General features: G+C 40.5%; 1 protein-coding gene across 3 annotated transcripts in view; it reads right to left on the reverse strand.

Annotated features, from left to right (window-relative positions):
* The window catches only part of ERN1 (endoplasmic reticulum to nucleus signaling 1), a 56,561-nt gene that overhangs the window by 11,762 nt on the left and 27,033 nt on the right, over positions 1 to 17,766 (reverse strand). For all 3 annotated transcript variants that reach the window (XM_050920769.1, XM_050920767.1, XM_050920768.1), the window contains exons 3-12: positions 11,279 to 11,312; positions 10,306 to 10,378; positions 8,672 to 8,744; positions 7,067 to 7,189; positions 6,036 to 6,137; positions 3,586 to 3,847; positions 3,185 to 3,263; positions 1,596 to 1,758; positions 747 to 865; positions 109 to 300 (exon numbers count right to left, since the gene is read on the reverse strand). In XM_050920769.1, coding sequence (XP_050776726.1) covers positions 109 to 300; positions 747 to 865; positions 1,596 to 1,758; positions 3,185 to 3,263; positions 3,586 to 3,847; positions 6,036 to 6,137; positions 7,067 to 7,189; positions 8,672 to 8,744; positions 10,306 to 10,378; positions 11,279 to 11,312 — 1,220 coding nt within the window. The remainder of the gene's footprint in view (positions 1 to 108; positions 301 to 746; positions 866 to 1,595; positions 1,759 to 3,184; positions 3,264 to 3,585; positions 3,848 to 6,035; positions 6,138 to 7,066; positions 7,190 to 8,671; positions 8,745 to 10,305; positions 10,379 to 11,278; positions 11,313 to 17,766) is intronic.

The following is a 17,766-nucleotide window of genomic DNA, read 5'->3' on the forward strand; positions in this document are numbered from 1 at the left end:
GTGACTCTTTTCCTCCCCAACTCCTGCATCATCTTTACCAGGCTAGGCTGCCAAACATTACAGCCCTTTCTCACAATTCACTAGAATACCAAGAGCAATCAGCATTACCATTGGACAAGTGATGACGAATGCTACCCAGCCAACAAACAAAAAAGTGCTCAGGATGATTGTAGCCATGTCTTTCAGCATGGAATCTACGGGAGCCTCTGGCCGAGGTACAGGCTGACTAGGCTTCTCTTCAGTGTCCTTTGGAATGGTAGGAGGCAATTCTTTTGAGGAACCTTCAACTATACCAATAACCTAGGAAACATAGAAGACTCCATCAGTTCAAAGTCTCACTGGATAATGTATTTTGCAGCTGTACTAGCATATATAACGTACATTTCAATGAGGGACCATTTCTTAAAAGCTTAATGATGTGCAAGACTCTCTTGGATGTAATGGTGGCGCACAGCAAAATATTCTGAGGACCCTGCAGTTCATTTATTCAATGGACTATTTCCACTGAGGTCAATGGGAGTTTTTGCACGTGGAAGGAAAAGCAGGACTCAGCCTTAAGTCTGATATCAAGAGTTCTATAACACAGAATAATGCCAATGACATGCCATGGGAGGGTACTGTGCTGCACTTCCACAAAGAATTTGGGAAAATTCCCTACACTTTTTCCTACAGAGTCCAAGTTCTCCCAAAATTTTCATTTCCCTTCCCCTGTAATTTTCCAGTGGCTTCTTCAGTTATTCACAAACCTCCTCAAAACTGGCTTTATCAGAGTCAGCTGGAATCACATTTTCATGCCGTTTAGGCAAACTGCTTGGAAATTTCTCCAGGATCTTTGTAGGGGCTGATAATGGTGTTTCATGGTGCCCTTTAAATAAAACAACATTTGTTACAAGAATGGTTACTTTTTAGGGCAAACATGCTTGATTTTTGGCATCTCTGCCAAGAAGCAACACTCCGGGCTTATTTGCATTAATAAAATGGCTTGAGGCCATCACAGTATGACAGTTTAGAATAAAATGAGGCTCTCTTATATGTACCTTAACACCAGAGCACTGTCCCTGTGGAATGACCCAAAGCTTGGAAGATTTGGGTATATACCTGAAAACTGTTACATGCCCTTTGAAATGAAGCAATGCTCTTGCTCTTAAAGGCTGTAAACCTTCAAGTATTGATTATGGCCACTGACTTCAGCAGAACTTGTGCTCAGGCTCTGGCTGTAATTTTGGACCCTGACTTTGTCTCTTGCTGAAAATAAATATTGAATAACTACCCATTCAGTGAGCATTGCCCACCTTGTGCACTGAATGAGACGGGGGCCTTTGGAAAATATAGGATGTGATCATGTAATTACAAACTGTATCATGATGCATATGCATAAGAGGGCCAAATTAGGGTTGTAAGGCAAACTTAGTTCTGGCATCCTCTAACTTTTGAGTGCTTGACTGCATTTTTTACAGTCCTTTAATGTAGTGATTTTGGATGTAATTTAAAATACTTTGTATATGGTAACAATAATCTCTGCTTGGATTATTGCTTTTGTCCACCAGAGGACAGTGCAACAGAGAGCAGGGGGAATATTACTGACTTCCTGGTACCTATTAACAGCCAGTGGTTCCTCCAATAGTTGAGTTTCTTTTCTTTCAATCCTGGTGAAAATTTTAGATCCGTACTAGGAGTGATAACACACTCGCCATTGTCTTCAATAGTAACTCCTTCTGTTTTGGGGCCCTCTAACAGAGGTATGGCTCTGCCCCGGGGCTAGAAAGACAGAGATTTATTATTACAGTTAACAAAACACTATATTGCTACACAATACTTTACAAAGCCTCAGAGAATTTACCAGTCTAACTCAGACAAAAGACACGGGACATAACTCAAAAGTCATATTTGAAATACCACAAGCTTTCCCTTGGAATTAAGTAAATGTTTAACTCAAAATATTTTATTGCTAAATTACAGGTGGGAAGCTCTACATTACTTTGAGGTTTATACTTCATATACCATGCCTCTTGTACCGTAGAATCAGAGAGTGTTAGCAAGCAACAGGTTACATGCCAGCAATGCAGTAACTGCAGGTAAACATGAAAGCCATTATGCTCTCAGCCATGGTTCACACAGCCTTAGACATTAGATCCTGCATTATTGAGAGAAGGAGTCTTTGTTAGGAGGTGGGGCTGCCCCCGTCCTTTTTTTTAAATAGGAAAAAGGATCTTTACCTCCCCACCAGCTAGCCACAATGCCAGCAAATAAAACCTTGCTTCAACATCTCATCAAAATGTTGTTGCTTTCAACAGTATGAACTGGGTGCAACTTTAACATCAATAACCACAACACATTGTCAATAGTGGTAGAAACGGCCTTGATAAAGAACTTGAACTCACATGCTCTGGTTCAGATGTGAGAGGGCTTCCGTCCCAGCTCAGCCACAGAGAGATACTTCCTGACTAGCTATAATATGCTTTCCTATATTATATGGTTTGATTGATATCCTGTCACTGTTCAACATTTCCCTGCTATAAAGGCTAGGAATGCTGTACAGGAGACTGTTTGTGGGTAAGAAGCCCTGCACAGATTACTCTCCGTTCATATTTGGAAAGGGATCTTCACAACCATAAGGACTATAATCTTAGTTAAATAATAAAAGCAGTTCACAGAGGACTCCTGAGCATCTAGGCCTTTTAAAGTAACAAATTACAAATCAAGGAAGTCACAGCAAACTATGAAAATTTGACAATCCAACCTTATTTCAAGAGTGGTTTCCAATGCTGTAAGTAACATTTTAATTATACTTTATCACAACAAGATCTAGAATCACTAAATAACCATAACTCACAAAGAATCATTGTATCTATATTCCATGTGTATTATGGCTATTTCTCATTTGAATGAATTTAAGTACTTAGCAGGTTTAAAAATAAAAACCACTCCATAGATTTGAAAAAAAGATTTTTTTTCCCCGCTGAAACCGACACTTGCATTTTTTTCCTATGACAAAGCTGTGATTTTTCTAATGTTTTGCCAGCACAAACAGCCTTAAATGATAACTAGAGATGGGCTTAAAACACTCCAGCATTACAGACCGGATAAAGAGTCAGATCTCAACTTTGCAGCACAAAACCATACATAATACTAGAAAGTGGGCTTTTCAAAATATGGTATCAAAGTCCTGAAGTATCTAACTTACCACAATAGCCACTCCTTCATGCACCATTGATGGAGATGCATACAAGCTCGTTGAATATTTTCCTACATAGAGCGTAGGCCTAGAACAACAACAAAAATTAGGAAGAAAGTTCCAAATGGTTGGTTTTATCACCCGTGTTACAAACTCAGTCATACACTGTTTTAGAGACTCTTAAATTTGAGTCACTGGCATCATCAGCATTTATTTATTCCTGTACAAACACAATGTTCAGTAAATGTTAAAGAGGAAGGTGCCAATTATGTAGTCTCTCCTTCTACTATCTTGCAATTTATAGAATAGCAGCTCTATTAAGTAACTGAACAGAAACACAATTTTTAATTAGAATACTGCAAAGCACCATCAAGCCAGACTCTGAAAACAATACTAATATTTATACTTACGTCAACTTGCTCTTGGTCTCTGTTTCCTTCGGGAAAGGATACTTCCACTTAGTGATGCGTCCTACCTCCCCAGACATGAAGGTCAAGTAGCGCAGTGTTTCTATTCCCACGTTTGTGTGCATTACTTTCCGCAGTCCTTCACGCTGCCAGATGTAAAAAGCTACCACCGGGGAACCATAATTCTGAATCCACAGCACATCCCCAGACTCACTATCCACAGTCACCACTAGCCCGTCTCCGTTAGATACAAAGTGGGACATTTCTAAAACATACAAATACACAAGAGGTAATCTGGGTCTCCTGCTTCTTCATGGCTATAGTAACACATACATTAGCCGTACTTGAATCTTAAATGAGCTACTAAAATCTGTTAGGGCTTGTCTACAGGAAAACATAGTCCATGACAAGCCAGAGTGTGAATCTACAGTGCATTCTCATAGACTTAGACTTTAAGGTAAGAAGGGACCATTATGATCATCCAGTCTGACCTCCTGCACAACGCAGGCCACAGAATCTCACCCACCCACTCCTGTATCAAACCTGTGTCTGAGCCACTGAAGTCCTCAAATCATGGTTTAAAGACTTCAAGACATTCACTGCCCACTAACTGGCTGTGTGGACCCTGCTAAAACGTGCTAGTAGTGCACTTGGACATAGTGCTGTGCCCATCAAAGTGCCTTACGGGACTTTTAGTGCTTGGTAGCAGGATCTGCATGGCCAGTTAGTGCACAGCAAGCTATTGCGCTGTAGATTCACATGTTGGCTTGCCTTGCACTAAGTCTCTGTGTAGACAAGCCCTTAGACTGGTTCATTTTATACTGAAAAAGACTAGCCCTAGTGTGTGGCTCAAGAGTTCTTGAAATTATCCTGCTGTAAATACGTTCTTCTCTCTCACCAGCAGAAATAATATATTGTTTAATTTGGCTCCTCAGCATGCACTTCTAAGGACTTGCAGATCTGCCTCTTCTTGACATACAGAGTAATCATCATATAAACCACAGGATCTCCAAACACACATTACAAGACAGCACCACTCCTGTATAACTGGGAATCCCCAGCTCAGAGGCCAAAAGTTCTTCTGTGCTCTATTTAAAATGACCAGATTCAGAATACATACAGCCCAGTCCCGCAACACAGTATGCTTGGGCAGGCCCCGGCACCTGCACACAGCCCCCCTGGAGTCAACAAGTCATCCCATGGCAGGACTGGGGCCTTAACTGGGAATTAAAGACCAAAACCACATCATGCACATTTCTTTTTGATTACTTCCATTAGAAGCAACTCTGACAGTCAGGAATTAGGCTGAAATATTCAAGATTTACAGGGAAAGCCCCGTGACACTGGGATTTAATGCTGCCTATTCCAGAGTCAAACATTTATTTGTTTGTTTAAAAAAAAGCAGTATCAGTACTGAAAAGCTGCAGACAGTTCCCAATAAGATGAAAGGGAAGGTAACTGTTTCCATGTAAAGTTTGTGATTTACCATAATTTGGGGGCATACTCCCATTGTACAATAGTTTTGCAAGGTGAAGAAATACCCACTGGGACTCAGATCTCGAAGGTTCTTGTTTTTATTTCTAACTCACTTACCTGATGCTCTTTTCCATACCACAGGACAAGTTTTACATTTCATGTGTATTTTAAAGTTAGTCTCTCTAGATCACAACTAGGCAGTGCCATTCTCCTGATCCACATGAAGCCCCACTGTTTTTAATAAACTTAGCCCCAACAGTTACCTCTTCCAAAATTTCCCCTTCCACACAATAGCTGTAAAGAACGTTATAATCATTCATTCTGTGCTCAAACAGCAGGCACTGTAATTCTGGGGAGGATACACTATATTCTTCATACATAACTATTGTCCTATTCTAATAGTCATATTATTTTGCACTATCACACTTGTTGAGATCATCAGGTGTAAGTGCAAATCATTATCAATAGTATCAACACCAATAACATTTTGCATTTCTTTAGTGCTATCCAACGGATGATGCCAACAAGCTTTACAAACATGATTTAAGCTTCTCAACCTCTTTATGTAGCAGGGAATTATTATCCCATTTCACAGCTATGGAAACTGAGGCACTGAGAGATTACGTGACTTGCCCAAAGTCACACAAGAAATCTGGGCCAGAGCAGTAGGGCCATCCTTTCCCTGATTGGACAAGTTAAAGGTTTGCCACATATGCACTCAGATTGAAGAAACAACTCCAGGACTAAGGGGCTGAACTGAGTTTTTCCCTGGGGAGCGGAGGGAGGGGGGGCACGGAGGGGGAGAAGAGAGAAGAGAAGGGAAGGGGGCAGGGCAGAGCAACTTAAAAAGATCAGTGTGTAGATACAGAGGTGGAGAGAAGGAGGGGCTGGTTCTGCCCATTGCAGAGAAAAATGTCAGGATATTGGAGCTATAGCAAAAGTGAAAAAAATGCAAAGGACAATATCAAAGTTCTTACTGTATTTCACATCTTCATCAGGTAAAGTGGCTGCATAATCAAAGTAGGTGGCATTCCATCGGAGCTCCTTATTTTTGGTATCATACATTGTAATAGTGTATTCTGTTAAAAAATACACACACTGTGAAAATAATCCTTGGAGACAACAGAACTAGTCACCTGTAATGCCAGACACTTCTCAGGACAATGCACATCCTGCTTTTCATGTTTTTAGCCTTCTTTCAGGTTTTTCCTAGCACTGAGAGATACAGTCACACGTCACGGGACTTAAAGACACAACTAATTTCTGTTCCACTGAAATCTACTGCTCAGAAGGAAGCTCAGGAGACAAAAAGCAGTAGGCAGTGCTCCAATCCACTTTATCAGCTCTTTGTACTTCTTCCTCCAAGACTTCTTCCGTAGCATTCCTATCTAAACCAATCCCTGCATTTCAAAATTAGGTGCAATATGTTCTGTAACAGAATTTTTGCAATAAAGATTATTTTAAAAAATATTCTTAAAAACAGATTAATCTACAGATCAAATGCCAAATCTGTAAACACAGCCTACAGAGAGACATCCCAAATATAGGTCTTTGGTCTATTTTAATCTTCTTCACTTAGAACGGAGCATTTGTATTTTCACTATGACAGCTGCTGTCTCCATTTCCTCAACCCATTTATTCATGAAGACCAAAAGCTTCAGATGCAACCAGGGCTACAAGCTGCTAGCATGGTACATCATTGAATCAACAGAATTTAAAAGACACTTCTCTTGGGAGTCAGCCCCAGGAATACTTATACAAGCACCACTATATGCAGAACCACACATTAGTCTGTGAATGTATAAAATGGCACATCTCCATTGCTATCAGAAGGCAAATCATTTTTTCTGTGTACATTATAAAGCTACCACCTCCAGAAGTTATTCTAGGAGATTAAACAAACCTGAGTTTATCATTACAAGGTTATCCTTTATGGGCCTGCACTAGCTTTAAAATGAACCCAAAAAGCCAAACTTTCTTTTAAGCGGCAGAGGGAAAAGTGTCTTACCGGTTCGCCCGAGATACAAGAGGGATGTTGATGGACAAAGGCTTTCTGCAAATGAAGACGTTAAGGTTTGCTGTTTCTCCCCAGTGACAAGGTCTATCACATACCAAATATCTTGCTTCTTTCCTGAAATCACCAGTTAAATTGCATTACTGTTCAGTCTGAAAATTACTTAGATACAAAATCCAGGCTCTTTGAAAAAGCTTTTTTGATTTGAGAAGTAGTTCTCTAGTGGGCCCATAGTTTGAGATTTTTTTCATGGAAAATGTTTAAAAGTTTTTTTGTTAAACAAAATAATTTTGGACAATAACCAAAACTAGAAACCAAAGAACATTGTTGTCCCCTCATTTAACGTTACTGACTCCTAGCAGGTACTGGCAAGCATAGTGACAACATTTCTATGACATCCTTATAAGCACTATCATGTAAAATAAGGTTATCACATTCACAATATCCAATTGGCAAATGGTTACTGAAGAGATTTTTGAGGACTGAAAATCCTTATGCTAGGAAAGGAAGAAGACTGGGGTGCTGTTTGTTGTAGCACAGTATGGTGGGAAGGAATGATCAGTTTCTACACATGTAGGAACAGTAGGACAATGAAACAGACTGCCTAGGGAGGTTATGGAAGCTCATTTGCTGAAGGTTTTCAAAAGGAGACTGGAGCCATCTGTCTTGGATGTTTTAGATATAACAAATCCTGCATCTTGCCAGAGAGTTAAACTAGATGACCCTTGCGGTCCCTTCTAACTCTATGATTCCAAATTGATAATGGATTTTAGTCCTCAAAACCCAAATATCAGAGCCATAGTCTGTAGCAGCCTAGTTTAGAAGTGTCAAGTAGTTAACCTGCTTTCTCTCCTCCCCCAATGGTTTTCAACAGAGTGATGTGAACTGGAGAGCTAGAAGGAAGGGAGAGAGTGCAGATTTCCTCCAGGTCGTCACAGATGTGGCGTCATCTCCAAAGATGCCAACCAGGCAGAATAACGTAAATCCCCCTAACTATTAATGAAGCAGGAGATCTGGTTACAACATAGTTAAAAGCTGGACTGTAGATTCAACCTAACCATGACCATGTAACCAGGCTTCAGATTTGAACCATCCAGGACAGTACCCCAGTTAGGTCTCCCCTACACTACAACTTAGAAGCATGTTGTAACTCAATTTCCTGACTCATAGTTGTAATGTAGGCAGGGGCCTTTGGCTGGCTGAGGCAAGTATATTTATAAGCATGAGAAGGTGATTAAATATACCATATAACTGAGCTAAATCTGTATTTGTGTCAGAATAAAGTTAATTACATTTTCTGTAGTGGGAGAGTAACTTTTTTTTTTTTTTTTTAAAGGCAATGCAATGGTCTGAGAAGCTATTCTCCTTCTAAGGGAAGGCAGTTGACTTTTTATCTTCACGTGTCAGTAAGTGCTGTATTTAACAGATTCTCTATCAGAAAATATTACGAAAGGCTATAATTAACAGTCAAGGCTGAGATGACGTTTTCATGCAAGAGTCCTCTGTCTGGTTCAGGCAGTTTGTATTTGTCAGTTGCTGGTGGGTAATGTTGCAATCTTCTAAATCAGTTAACCCATGGAGAGATTAACTAGAACTTACCCATGTACAGAATCCCATCTGAACTGCGACAGGGTGATGCCTGCACCAGCTCAGGGATTGTAAATGGAAGTTTCTAGGGGAAAAATATGAAAAAGCTCATTTAAATCATAATATTTTTACACTTTGAAATTAGCGCAATTTTCCCAGTTGTGTTCCAGGGCACAGGGAACCAATACAGCTCATTTGGGGACTTCTCAATGTTTTACGAGAAATGTAACAGGAAAAGAGGAAATATTTATAGCACAGAGGACTGGAAGCCAGGAATCCTGGGTTTTATTCCTAACTCTCCCACCGACTTGTGCAACCTTGTCCATGTCCCAACACTGTGCTTTAATTGCCGCACCTGTTAACAAGTATACATATGTTTACCTGCCTTGCAGGGGTGCAACATTAGCATCTGCAAAGCTCAGCGATCTTCATACAAACCGTGTTATTAAAAAGGCAATGAATTATTATGATGGCCAAATTCTATAATGCTCTTGGGCGTGTATCATGCCTACATATTTGGTGAACAACCTTCCAGGATTTTAAGAGGCCTTCGTCAGGAAGAGAAAAGTGACAAACCGAAGTGTTGCACAAACACAGGAGGCCAGGACTTTAAAAAGTGAAATTACTTCCATCTAGCTTGGAACATCTACCATGATGCATCCAGTCAGATTATTTTTACCTGAGGAGATTAACAAGTGAAAGGAAACATGATGTTCAGGACTGATTGTTACCTAGATCTACCCACAAAGAGCACCAAAAATACATACACAAATTAAGGCCACGTATCTGGGTTCATTAGGAAAAAACCTGTCAGTAAATTCTTCTCTGTTCAGAAATAAAAAAATGTTAAAGTTCTAAAAGGAAGTCACAGCGGCTGCCAGGAAAAGAAACTTGTGGGAAGCCAAACATTTTATCTGAGTTTCATCACAAAGCTGTTGCTTTACTCAAGTGTTCAGCTGACATCTGCGGGGCTGACTATTTCGATGCAAATATTTTGGAAGGGTTCGCAGTTTGGCCTGCTTAGTAACTGCTATAACAGCACCTGCTATTTGAGACAGCACAGAACCCGCATTTATCCTAGTATGGGTTGGACTTCTCAATAGGACTGCTAAAAATTTATTCTTTTCAGGCCATAACTGAGTGTGCTGTATTGGATACCTCTCCCTCCTGGGGTGCTGTGAGATTACTTAATATCTGGAGAGTGCTAAAGAAGTGGTGTTATCGTCATCATTACATTAGCAAGTACTACAAAAATATTTAGGTGGGTCAAAGCGGTCTGCCTTTTGTTGATATCCTCAAGCCAAAGGGGTTTTCGGAAGCTCACAAGGAAGGCTGTAAATGTTGCCTGTCCCAAACTACAGGATGACCCTCTGACCCAGCAAGCAATGCAACTCGAATGTTGTCGTTCCAGGAATTTGTATCCTAAAATTGGCACTGAACAGTGCTTGCTAGCCAATGTTGTCAGGCCTTCCCAAGAAATACTTGCTTCCAGTAAATGATTCAAAATGTGGGCAGCCTGCAGTACTTTACAATGCTGTCAGGAAAGCAGATAGTTGGGAAAATAATTTAAGGACCTACCCTTCATGCAACCTAATTAGAGTGCATGTGTAGACAGATTAGACACTAGCAAACCAAAATATACTCACAGTTAAGCCTTCATTATTTTTGCCACCAAGTGTATATAAACTGCCATCATTTGGGTCTGGAAGAAATGCTGGCCTATGAGTTAAATAGTGATTATAAATAAATCAACACATTACACTTGTCACCAAACAGAGAAGCAGCAATGGTCAGTGTGTGTGTCCTGGTGAATACCATTTGACATTTGCTTGTTGACTTTAGAATATCTGGTTTTTCAAAACACTTATTAATTGAACATCAAAGAGAATGAATATCAGAACTGGCACAGCCTGTTAAACCTAAGCTGTTCTCAAGAGTGTTCCTAGTCCAACTGAACCTGGGTTGACCAGTATGAATACAATGCATAAGGCCTTGCAGTACAGGGATCATAGTTCAAATCTAATTTATACATAGCAGCAATAAAACCAGCGGTAACATATACAAACAAAAGTGGCACAAAAGCCGGGGGACAAAAATGCCTGCATAAGCCCCACTGCCCTGGGTGTGGAGGGCCAAAGCCCATGGGCATCAGCCCCAGGCAGGGGACCTGTAACCTGAGCCCCGCCACCCAGCGCTGAAGCCCTCAGGCGGTTGGGCTCAGACTTAAAATGAGGTCGGGACCCACTTTGGAGTCCCAACTCACAGTTTGAGAACTGCTGAGATAAGGTACTTAAACTAAATGTTTAGAATCTGAACACCGTTCCCCAGCAGGTTACGCTATTTTCCAGGCTGTTCAAGTCAGTGATCCTGAAACAGGCATGGTCAACCTGCTTGTGTTCCAGACATGTGCTCCAAGCATGGTTTTTGGAGAAAGAATGTCTGAAGGAAGGACATTTCATTTGACTCCTACAAACAGGGAAAGTTTTTAATCTTTAACCCCATGTCTGGTTACCTGGGGTATTTCAACAGTTCCCAATTTTAAACTAAAACCAGACGTCATGATGTCAGTGAAAATCAAACAAGCAATAGAGGGCTGGAGTAACAGAGAAAGAGACTTACTCTTCCACGTGTGTTGGCACCTGGAGTACAGGATCTGCACAAACAAAACATGCAGGAGTCAATGTACAGGCAATTAAAAGTCATGAACTCACACCAAACCCAGGATTAACCATTTTGTGAGCCACGCTGGGTTTCTGAGGGAGTCATCCATAGGAATGTATAGCATCATAACATTGCACCCATCTGACTGCAAACAGAGCTTGTAATTTATTGTATCCCTCTGTAAGCATCAGCAGGGCACGTTTGCTCCCTATCCACACTCCTCCACTCTCAACAGGTAACTCCCAAAATCATCAACAGGAGCGGATTCACATGAAGCAGCAGTGTCAGATCATGTCATGAGTCAACTCTATCTTTCTTTGGCCACAAGTACACTACATTGCATGTAAAGGCACCTTTCTAGTGTGCAAAAACTACCTCTTCTTCTAAAAACAAGTCCCTTGGTGTCTGGTCCTTGGCTGCTCAGAAGGAAGCTGATCATAATTCCCAAGCAGCCGCAGTGACAGGCTTCCGTGATCAATTTTGTTTAAACACATGTAAACATTAATTAATGTTAATGGGTCATGGAGAATGGGGAGAGGAGAATATAAATCTTAATGTCTGAATGCAAAAGGGCCTGCTTAATGCCTCTTTCATCTGTTTTTCATGATCATTCACTATTCTGTGTCTAAGCAGGCAGGCAAGCGTATACTTCCTTAGCGAACTTCACACTTGATTTACGATGCAACTTGTAAACTGAGGACCTGGTTCTGCTCCCATTGAAATCAACAGGAACACAACCACTGATTTAAGCGGGAAGCAGAATGAGACTTAAACCAGAACAACCCTATTTTCAACTTCCTACTCCCACGGAAAATGTATGGGATATGGAATAATTTAACAAATTAAAATGTCACTGAAAAAAGCCACAGTGTCCCAAGAACCTTCCTTCACCTCTGTCTGTAACAGAAAGGATCATCTGAACACTCAAGAAAAAGTGCATTTAAATGATATTTGGGGAAGTTTCACTGGAAAAATCCATTATTCACCCCTCAGCATTGCAAGTTCTCATGATTTTACTGCAAGTCTCGCAGTATTTAGTATTTTTCTTAAAGCCTGATCCCGGATTTTCCTGTGATTCCATGACAATTACAGCTTTCATTTAAAAAAGAGAATTTCTAGACCTTTTGGATGCAGAGGAAGGTTTAAAAACATGATTCCTAAAGGCTCTCACAAGTAGGCATATTTAAAAAAAAAAGTTGAGGTTGTTTTTGTTTTTTTAATCTCCTGATTTTTTTAGGCTAACCTCATACTGTTTTGGGGCTTAAGGTTTGAATGCCTGGGGTTGACAATATGGGTAGCGACATGCAGAGATACCCGAGTGTGCAGCATATACTCTTGTGTGCACAAAGCATGCATCCTTCACCCTCATCTGTAAGAAAGCTTTTAAAATAAACCAGAAGGTAGGGATCACAACAGGTTCTTGCTCCCAAAAGATAAAAAAAATTAAAATAATTCAATGAATAAAGAAAACAGATTAAAGTTGACCAAACAAGCTACTGCAAAAAGCAACTCTTATTTATCTTTTACACCAGTTCTCTCTCCACATACACACAAACAAAATGATGCAAGAGAAAGGAAACAAGGGCTCAAACATTCGCTTATGAGAGACTTTGATTGGGAAGCTGGCACATGTACTAGAGATTTCAAATATATGACAATAAGAGCAGATCTATGCAAGATAAGGGCAACAGACTCATGATTCAGGGTGCCTGTGGACACCCTGAAGTCCCTCCATTCCCCATGTACTGCAGCTCACACACTGCTAGATCTGAAGAACAGTAGCTGAGCTTTTCCCAAACTGCCCCACAGAGCAGCTGAGTTCAACAGGATCCAGAGTTTCGTTTGCTTTTTAAAACCTAAAAGATGACTGAGTGGGTTCTTTCTTAAAGCAGACCGAGCAGTTTAATTTAAAAGCACATAAAGCTTCTGGAAGAAATCCAATTCACGGGTGTGAAGCCAGCGCTCTGTTATGCTGTTCAGCAGTGTTACACTTGTAGATTAGATTGCCCAGGGAGGCCATGGCAATGAAGTGTTGATGCTCCCTACACACTAGCCCAGGGGTTCTCAAACTGGGGATCGGGATGCCTCAGGGGGTCATGAGGTTATTATATGGGGGGTCGCAAGCTGTCAGCCTCCACCCCAAACCTCGCTTTGCCTCCATTTTTAATGGCATTAAATATATTAAAAAGTGTTTTTAACTTGTAAGGGGGGGGGTGTCGCACTCAGAGGCTTGCTATGTGAACGGAGTCACCAATACAATAGTTTGAGAACCACTGCACTAGCCTGTATGTGTCATGGAAAGCAGAAACCAGGACACTACCTACTTAAATGAACTATCACAGTAATTATGGTTGGTCGAGGCAGGACAGGGATAGGGTTTAGAGCTACAGCTGGCAATACAATGTACCGCTGTATTTCATTTGCTGTGGGCCCAAGTGCCACAGCAATGAGCCCCAAAAGCAATTATATTTCAAAGAGCTTTGAAATAGAGCAGCTAAGTGATTCCTAGTTGTACTATCTCCACAGGCCTGTATGGTTAATCAGAATAATTTTTCCACCCAGCTACAGAGAAGAACAAACTGCAACAACTCATTTTCATCTGTTCAGGGGAGAAAATGGTCTGAACAAACCCAATTTTTTCACTCTTCCCTCATAGGTCATGTTTTCTAGACCTTTAATCATTTTTGTTGCTCTTCTCTGGAATTTCTTCAATTTGTCCACATCTTTCCTGAAATGGGGTGCCCAGAACTGGACATAATACTCCAGTTGAGGCCTAATCAGCACAGAGTAGAGCAGGAGAATTACTTCTCGTATCTTACTTACAACACTCCCACTTATACATCCCAGAATGATGTTTGCTTTTTTTTGCAATAGTGTCACGTTGTTGACTCATATTTAGCTTATGGTCCACTATGACCCCCAGATCCCTTTCCATAGTACTCCTTCCTAGGCAGTCATTTCCCATTTTGTATGTGTGCAACTGATTGTTCCTTCCTAAATGGAAAACTTTGCATTTGTCCTTATTGAATTTCATCCTATTTACTTCAGACTATTTCTCCAGTTTGTTCAGATGATGTTGACTTAATCCTATCCTCCAAAGCACTTGTAACCCTTCCAAGCTTATCATCATCTGCAAACTTTCCATCTAAATATCCGTAATACAGGGGTTCCCAAACTTGGTTCACAGCTTGTTCAGGGTAAGCCTCTGGTGGGCCATGAGATGCTTTGTTTTCCTCAGCATCTGCAAGTACGGCCGCTTGCAGCTCCCAGTGGCCGTGGTTTGCCGTTCCTGGCTAATGGGAGCTGATTTCCAAATATTTCCTCACTGAAGATGTGTAGCAAAGAAAAAGCATGAGATGCCTGATGTAGGGTTTGGTTCAACTCAACAATAAAATAAAACAAAGACCCCTGTGAACTAAAGAGTGATCAGAAACCATAAGTGTTCATCAGAATCTGGGTGAGACAGACTAAAGGGAGAAAGAGATAGGATCCCTATAGGCTAAAGTATTTATAGTCACAATGACCTCTCAGGAAGAGGAAAAATTGTTATTTGATGATATGAGAGCATCATAAATCAGCAGTAAATGGCAAATGCTTCTGTTGAGTCAAACTTTAATTGAAATGTTACAAGGGCTGCTTGAGGCACACACCAAGTGACTTTGCAAGTTCTTGATGAACTGATTATGTACAGAAATTTCTGATGTGGGAAGACATAAGCTGCTTTTGGTAATTTCAAAGATTTATATTGTCAGTCTATCTTCAGCAACAGTACTTAAACAATGCTGCCAAAAGCCCTATCTATGATCATCGCTTCCTCAAGTGATCGCTCATGATGATAAACCTGTACACTTTGGTTTTGAAATAGTATATTTGTTTTTTGGGTTTTTATTAAACTCAGTACAACATTACACATTTTAAAAATCACTTACTCCCTAGTCTAGACAAGTTCTTAAGTGACTATTTCTTGCCTCAACTCTTTAAACTTTTCAGACATTTTTAGTCTAAGGGTCTCTTATTATATGAATGTGAGAAGTAAGCCCATTGACAAACATGGTGTATAACTAGTGAGATCTGAATCACGTTTCAACTTTTCTGTTACACTATTTACTGACATACTATAGCATGCACTCAGAACTAATTCCAAATGTCACCTTTAATTTAAAGGCTGCACTCATCTTCTTACTATCGAAATCCATCATTATGTGTTACTTTACAACTTGCTTCTAAACAGAACAGGAAAGGATGTGGTGCTTTTTCTTTGTATAGATTAGTACTTCAGGTTTTTCAGCTAATGTATGAGGAAAGGCTTTAACTGATCTGAACAGCTGCAGGAATGGACAGAAGGTTAGATTCTAATTCGGAGTGTGTGTATCTAGCTTGTCCACAACCTTAGGCAAAGAGAGTTTTAGCTCTCCTCTCCCTGCAAAAAAATTAGAATTCAATTACAAACAGCATAAGTTCCATAAAGCATTTGTGGACTAAAAGACTTTGAGTTCAACTCATCTTTTAATGCTGGAGAACCTACTCAAGAGGCATGCCCTCCAAGCCTCAGCTCAAAGTAAAGCTCCCCTCCCCCTTTCCTACTACCTAAGGGCTCTTAACCCAAGAATATGCTGCGATTTTATCTACCAGCTATAACTAAGCAATATAAGAGACAGGAACGCATACACGTTCCTATCTCTTATGTTGTCTCACACACACAGAGCTTAAACTCAGAGCTTTCTAAAGCTGTTAGAGAAGAGTTTCAATCATGACAATTTCATCAACCAGTAGTACTCCGTTCAAGAGACTGAAGTCTCACACGACCAGAAATCCAATTAATGTCATCTCACCTTCCTCAATCAAGCTTTCCTGTAGCATTGTTGCATGTCCCCAAATATGGAAAGAATGTCTTGTAATGCTATGAAAATAACGAGCTCCACTGTGATGTAAAAAGTATGCTCTCCAGTATTTCAGGTAGATCCTTATAAAGATATCACCATGACTGTGAGAAAGTTTTTAAAACTTTCTTTCCTGGAATCATGATTTCAAGCTCAATCTCAAAGAAAGGGACATAGTGATTCCTTAGAGGTGAGAATTCCAGCTTTTACTTACCCCCTCAGTGATGGTAATTTGATTAGTAAATAGTCAAAATTAGCAAGGTGGGTGGATTAGATTAAGATGTAATACTTAAGGGGCACAACATTTTGCACTACTTACTGGACAAAAAACAAAATCAAACACCAATCCCATTAACGGCCTCCTAGAACATTGCCTAAATGTCCCGTATGAATCATAAGAAACAGCTGCCTATATATAAAAAATACGGATCTGATTCATTTTCACTCCAGAAGCTGCTTGCAGCAGAGCATAACCTGATTGAGGAAAATCTTTTCTGTTCCTTTACCCATAATACAGACTATCCAGAAAGACTAGTTGTGCACATCCACTTGTCTCAATTCATCCGTTGAAACAAATTTTCTGATTTCCTTAACACTTACATTATCTTTAACTAAAGTTTAAATGCCCTTGTGAACTTCCTTCACGTGACAGAAGGCGAACTCTTTCTTATTCTCTGTCGTGTAGTTTGGGACATACTACAACTTTATTTCAAAATTTAATTTGAAATAAGAAGTTCCCTTGGGATGAAAAAAGAATCTTGTGAATCCAAGTTCATTGATATTGATCTTCTGGTAGCTCCAAGAAGCAGTCTGGTAGCACAAGCAGACTAGTAAAATAAAGAAGACTATCCAACTAGAACTGATGTCAAGCTTTTTCTGCCTAATGGGCTAAAATGAAGAAGGCCCTTGTCACAGTTACTAGGCTCTTTGAATGCACCCCCTCGGGTCTTGGGCCTCGAGCCCACTTCTCTCTTGGGGTGGAATCACATAATTCTTCCACTCTCAGACCAGATCCTGGGCTGCAATTCCCTGTGATCAACCGTGATTACCTCCGCAGGCCTGACTTATCTTCATGCCTACAGTTCTCTTTCCTCTGGGAACAATGACAGCAGTAACCAGTGACCAGACAGCTTTCTTAAAGGAACATATTATTTATTTAGAACCAAAGTATTTAAGAGAAAACGGATCTTAAAACAATACGCCTGTCTATATGCATGCCTCCTTCTGCCTGAGGCTCACCATTCCCCTAAAGATCCAGCTCCTTCAAACTCCAGCCTCTCTCTCTCAGCCCTTCTCCCTGGACAGCAGCTGACAACTCTCCCCTCCAGCTAAGTCTTTTTAACTGTTCAGTGTCCTTTTGATCACTAGGCTCTCAACCTGGCAAAGCTGTCTCACTTCAAGCTGGAGCCTGAAGGTATGCCCGTGTCCTGTAATTGCTCCCTATATTTGTGGGGAGGTTTCTTATCTACATCTATTGTGCTGCCTTCCTGCTTGTTTTTTGCACTGTGCCACTATTACACTAGATCAAAACATTCATATATAACAACTTCACTTCACTGACCAGTG

This window comes from Gopherus flavomarginatus, chromosome 12 (assembly GCF_025201925.1).
Source record: "Gopherus flavomarginatus isolate rGopFla2 chromosome 12, rGopFla2.mat.asm, whole genome shotgun sequence".
Lineage (NCBI taxonomy): Eukaryota > Metazoa > Chordata > Testudines > Testudinidae > Gopherus > Gopherus flavomarginatus.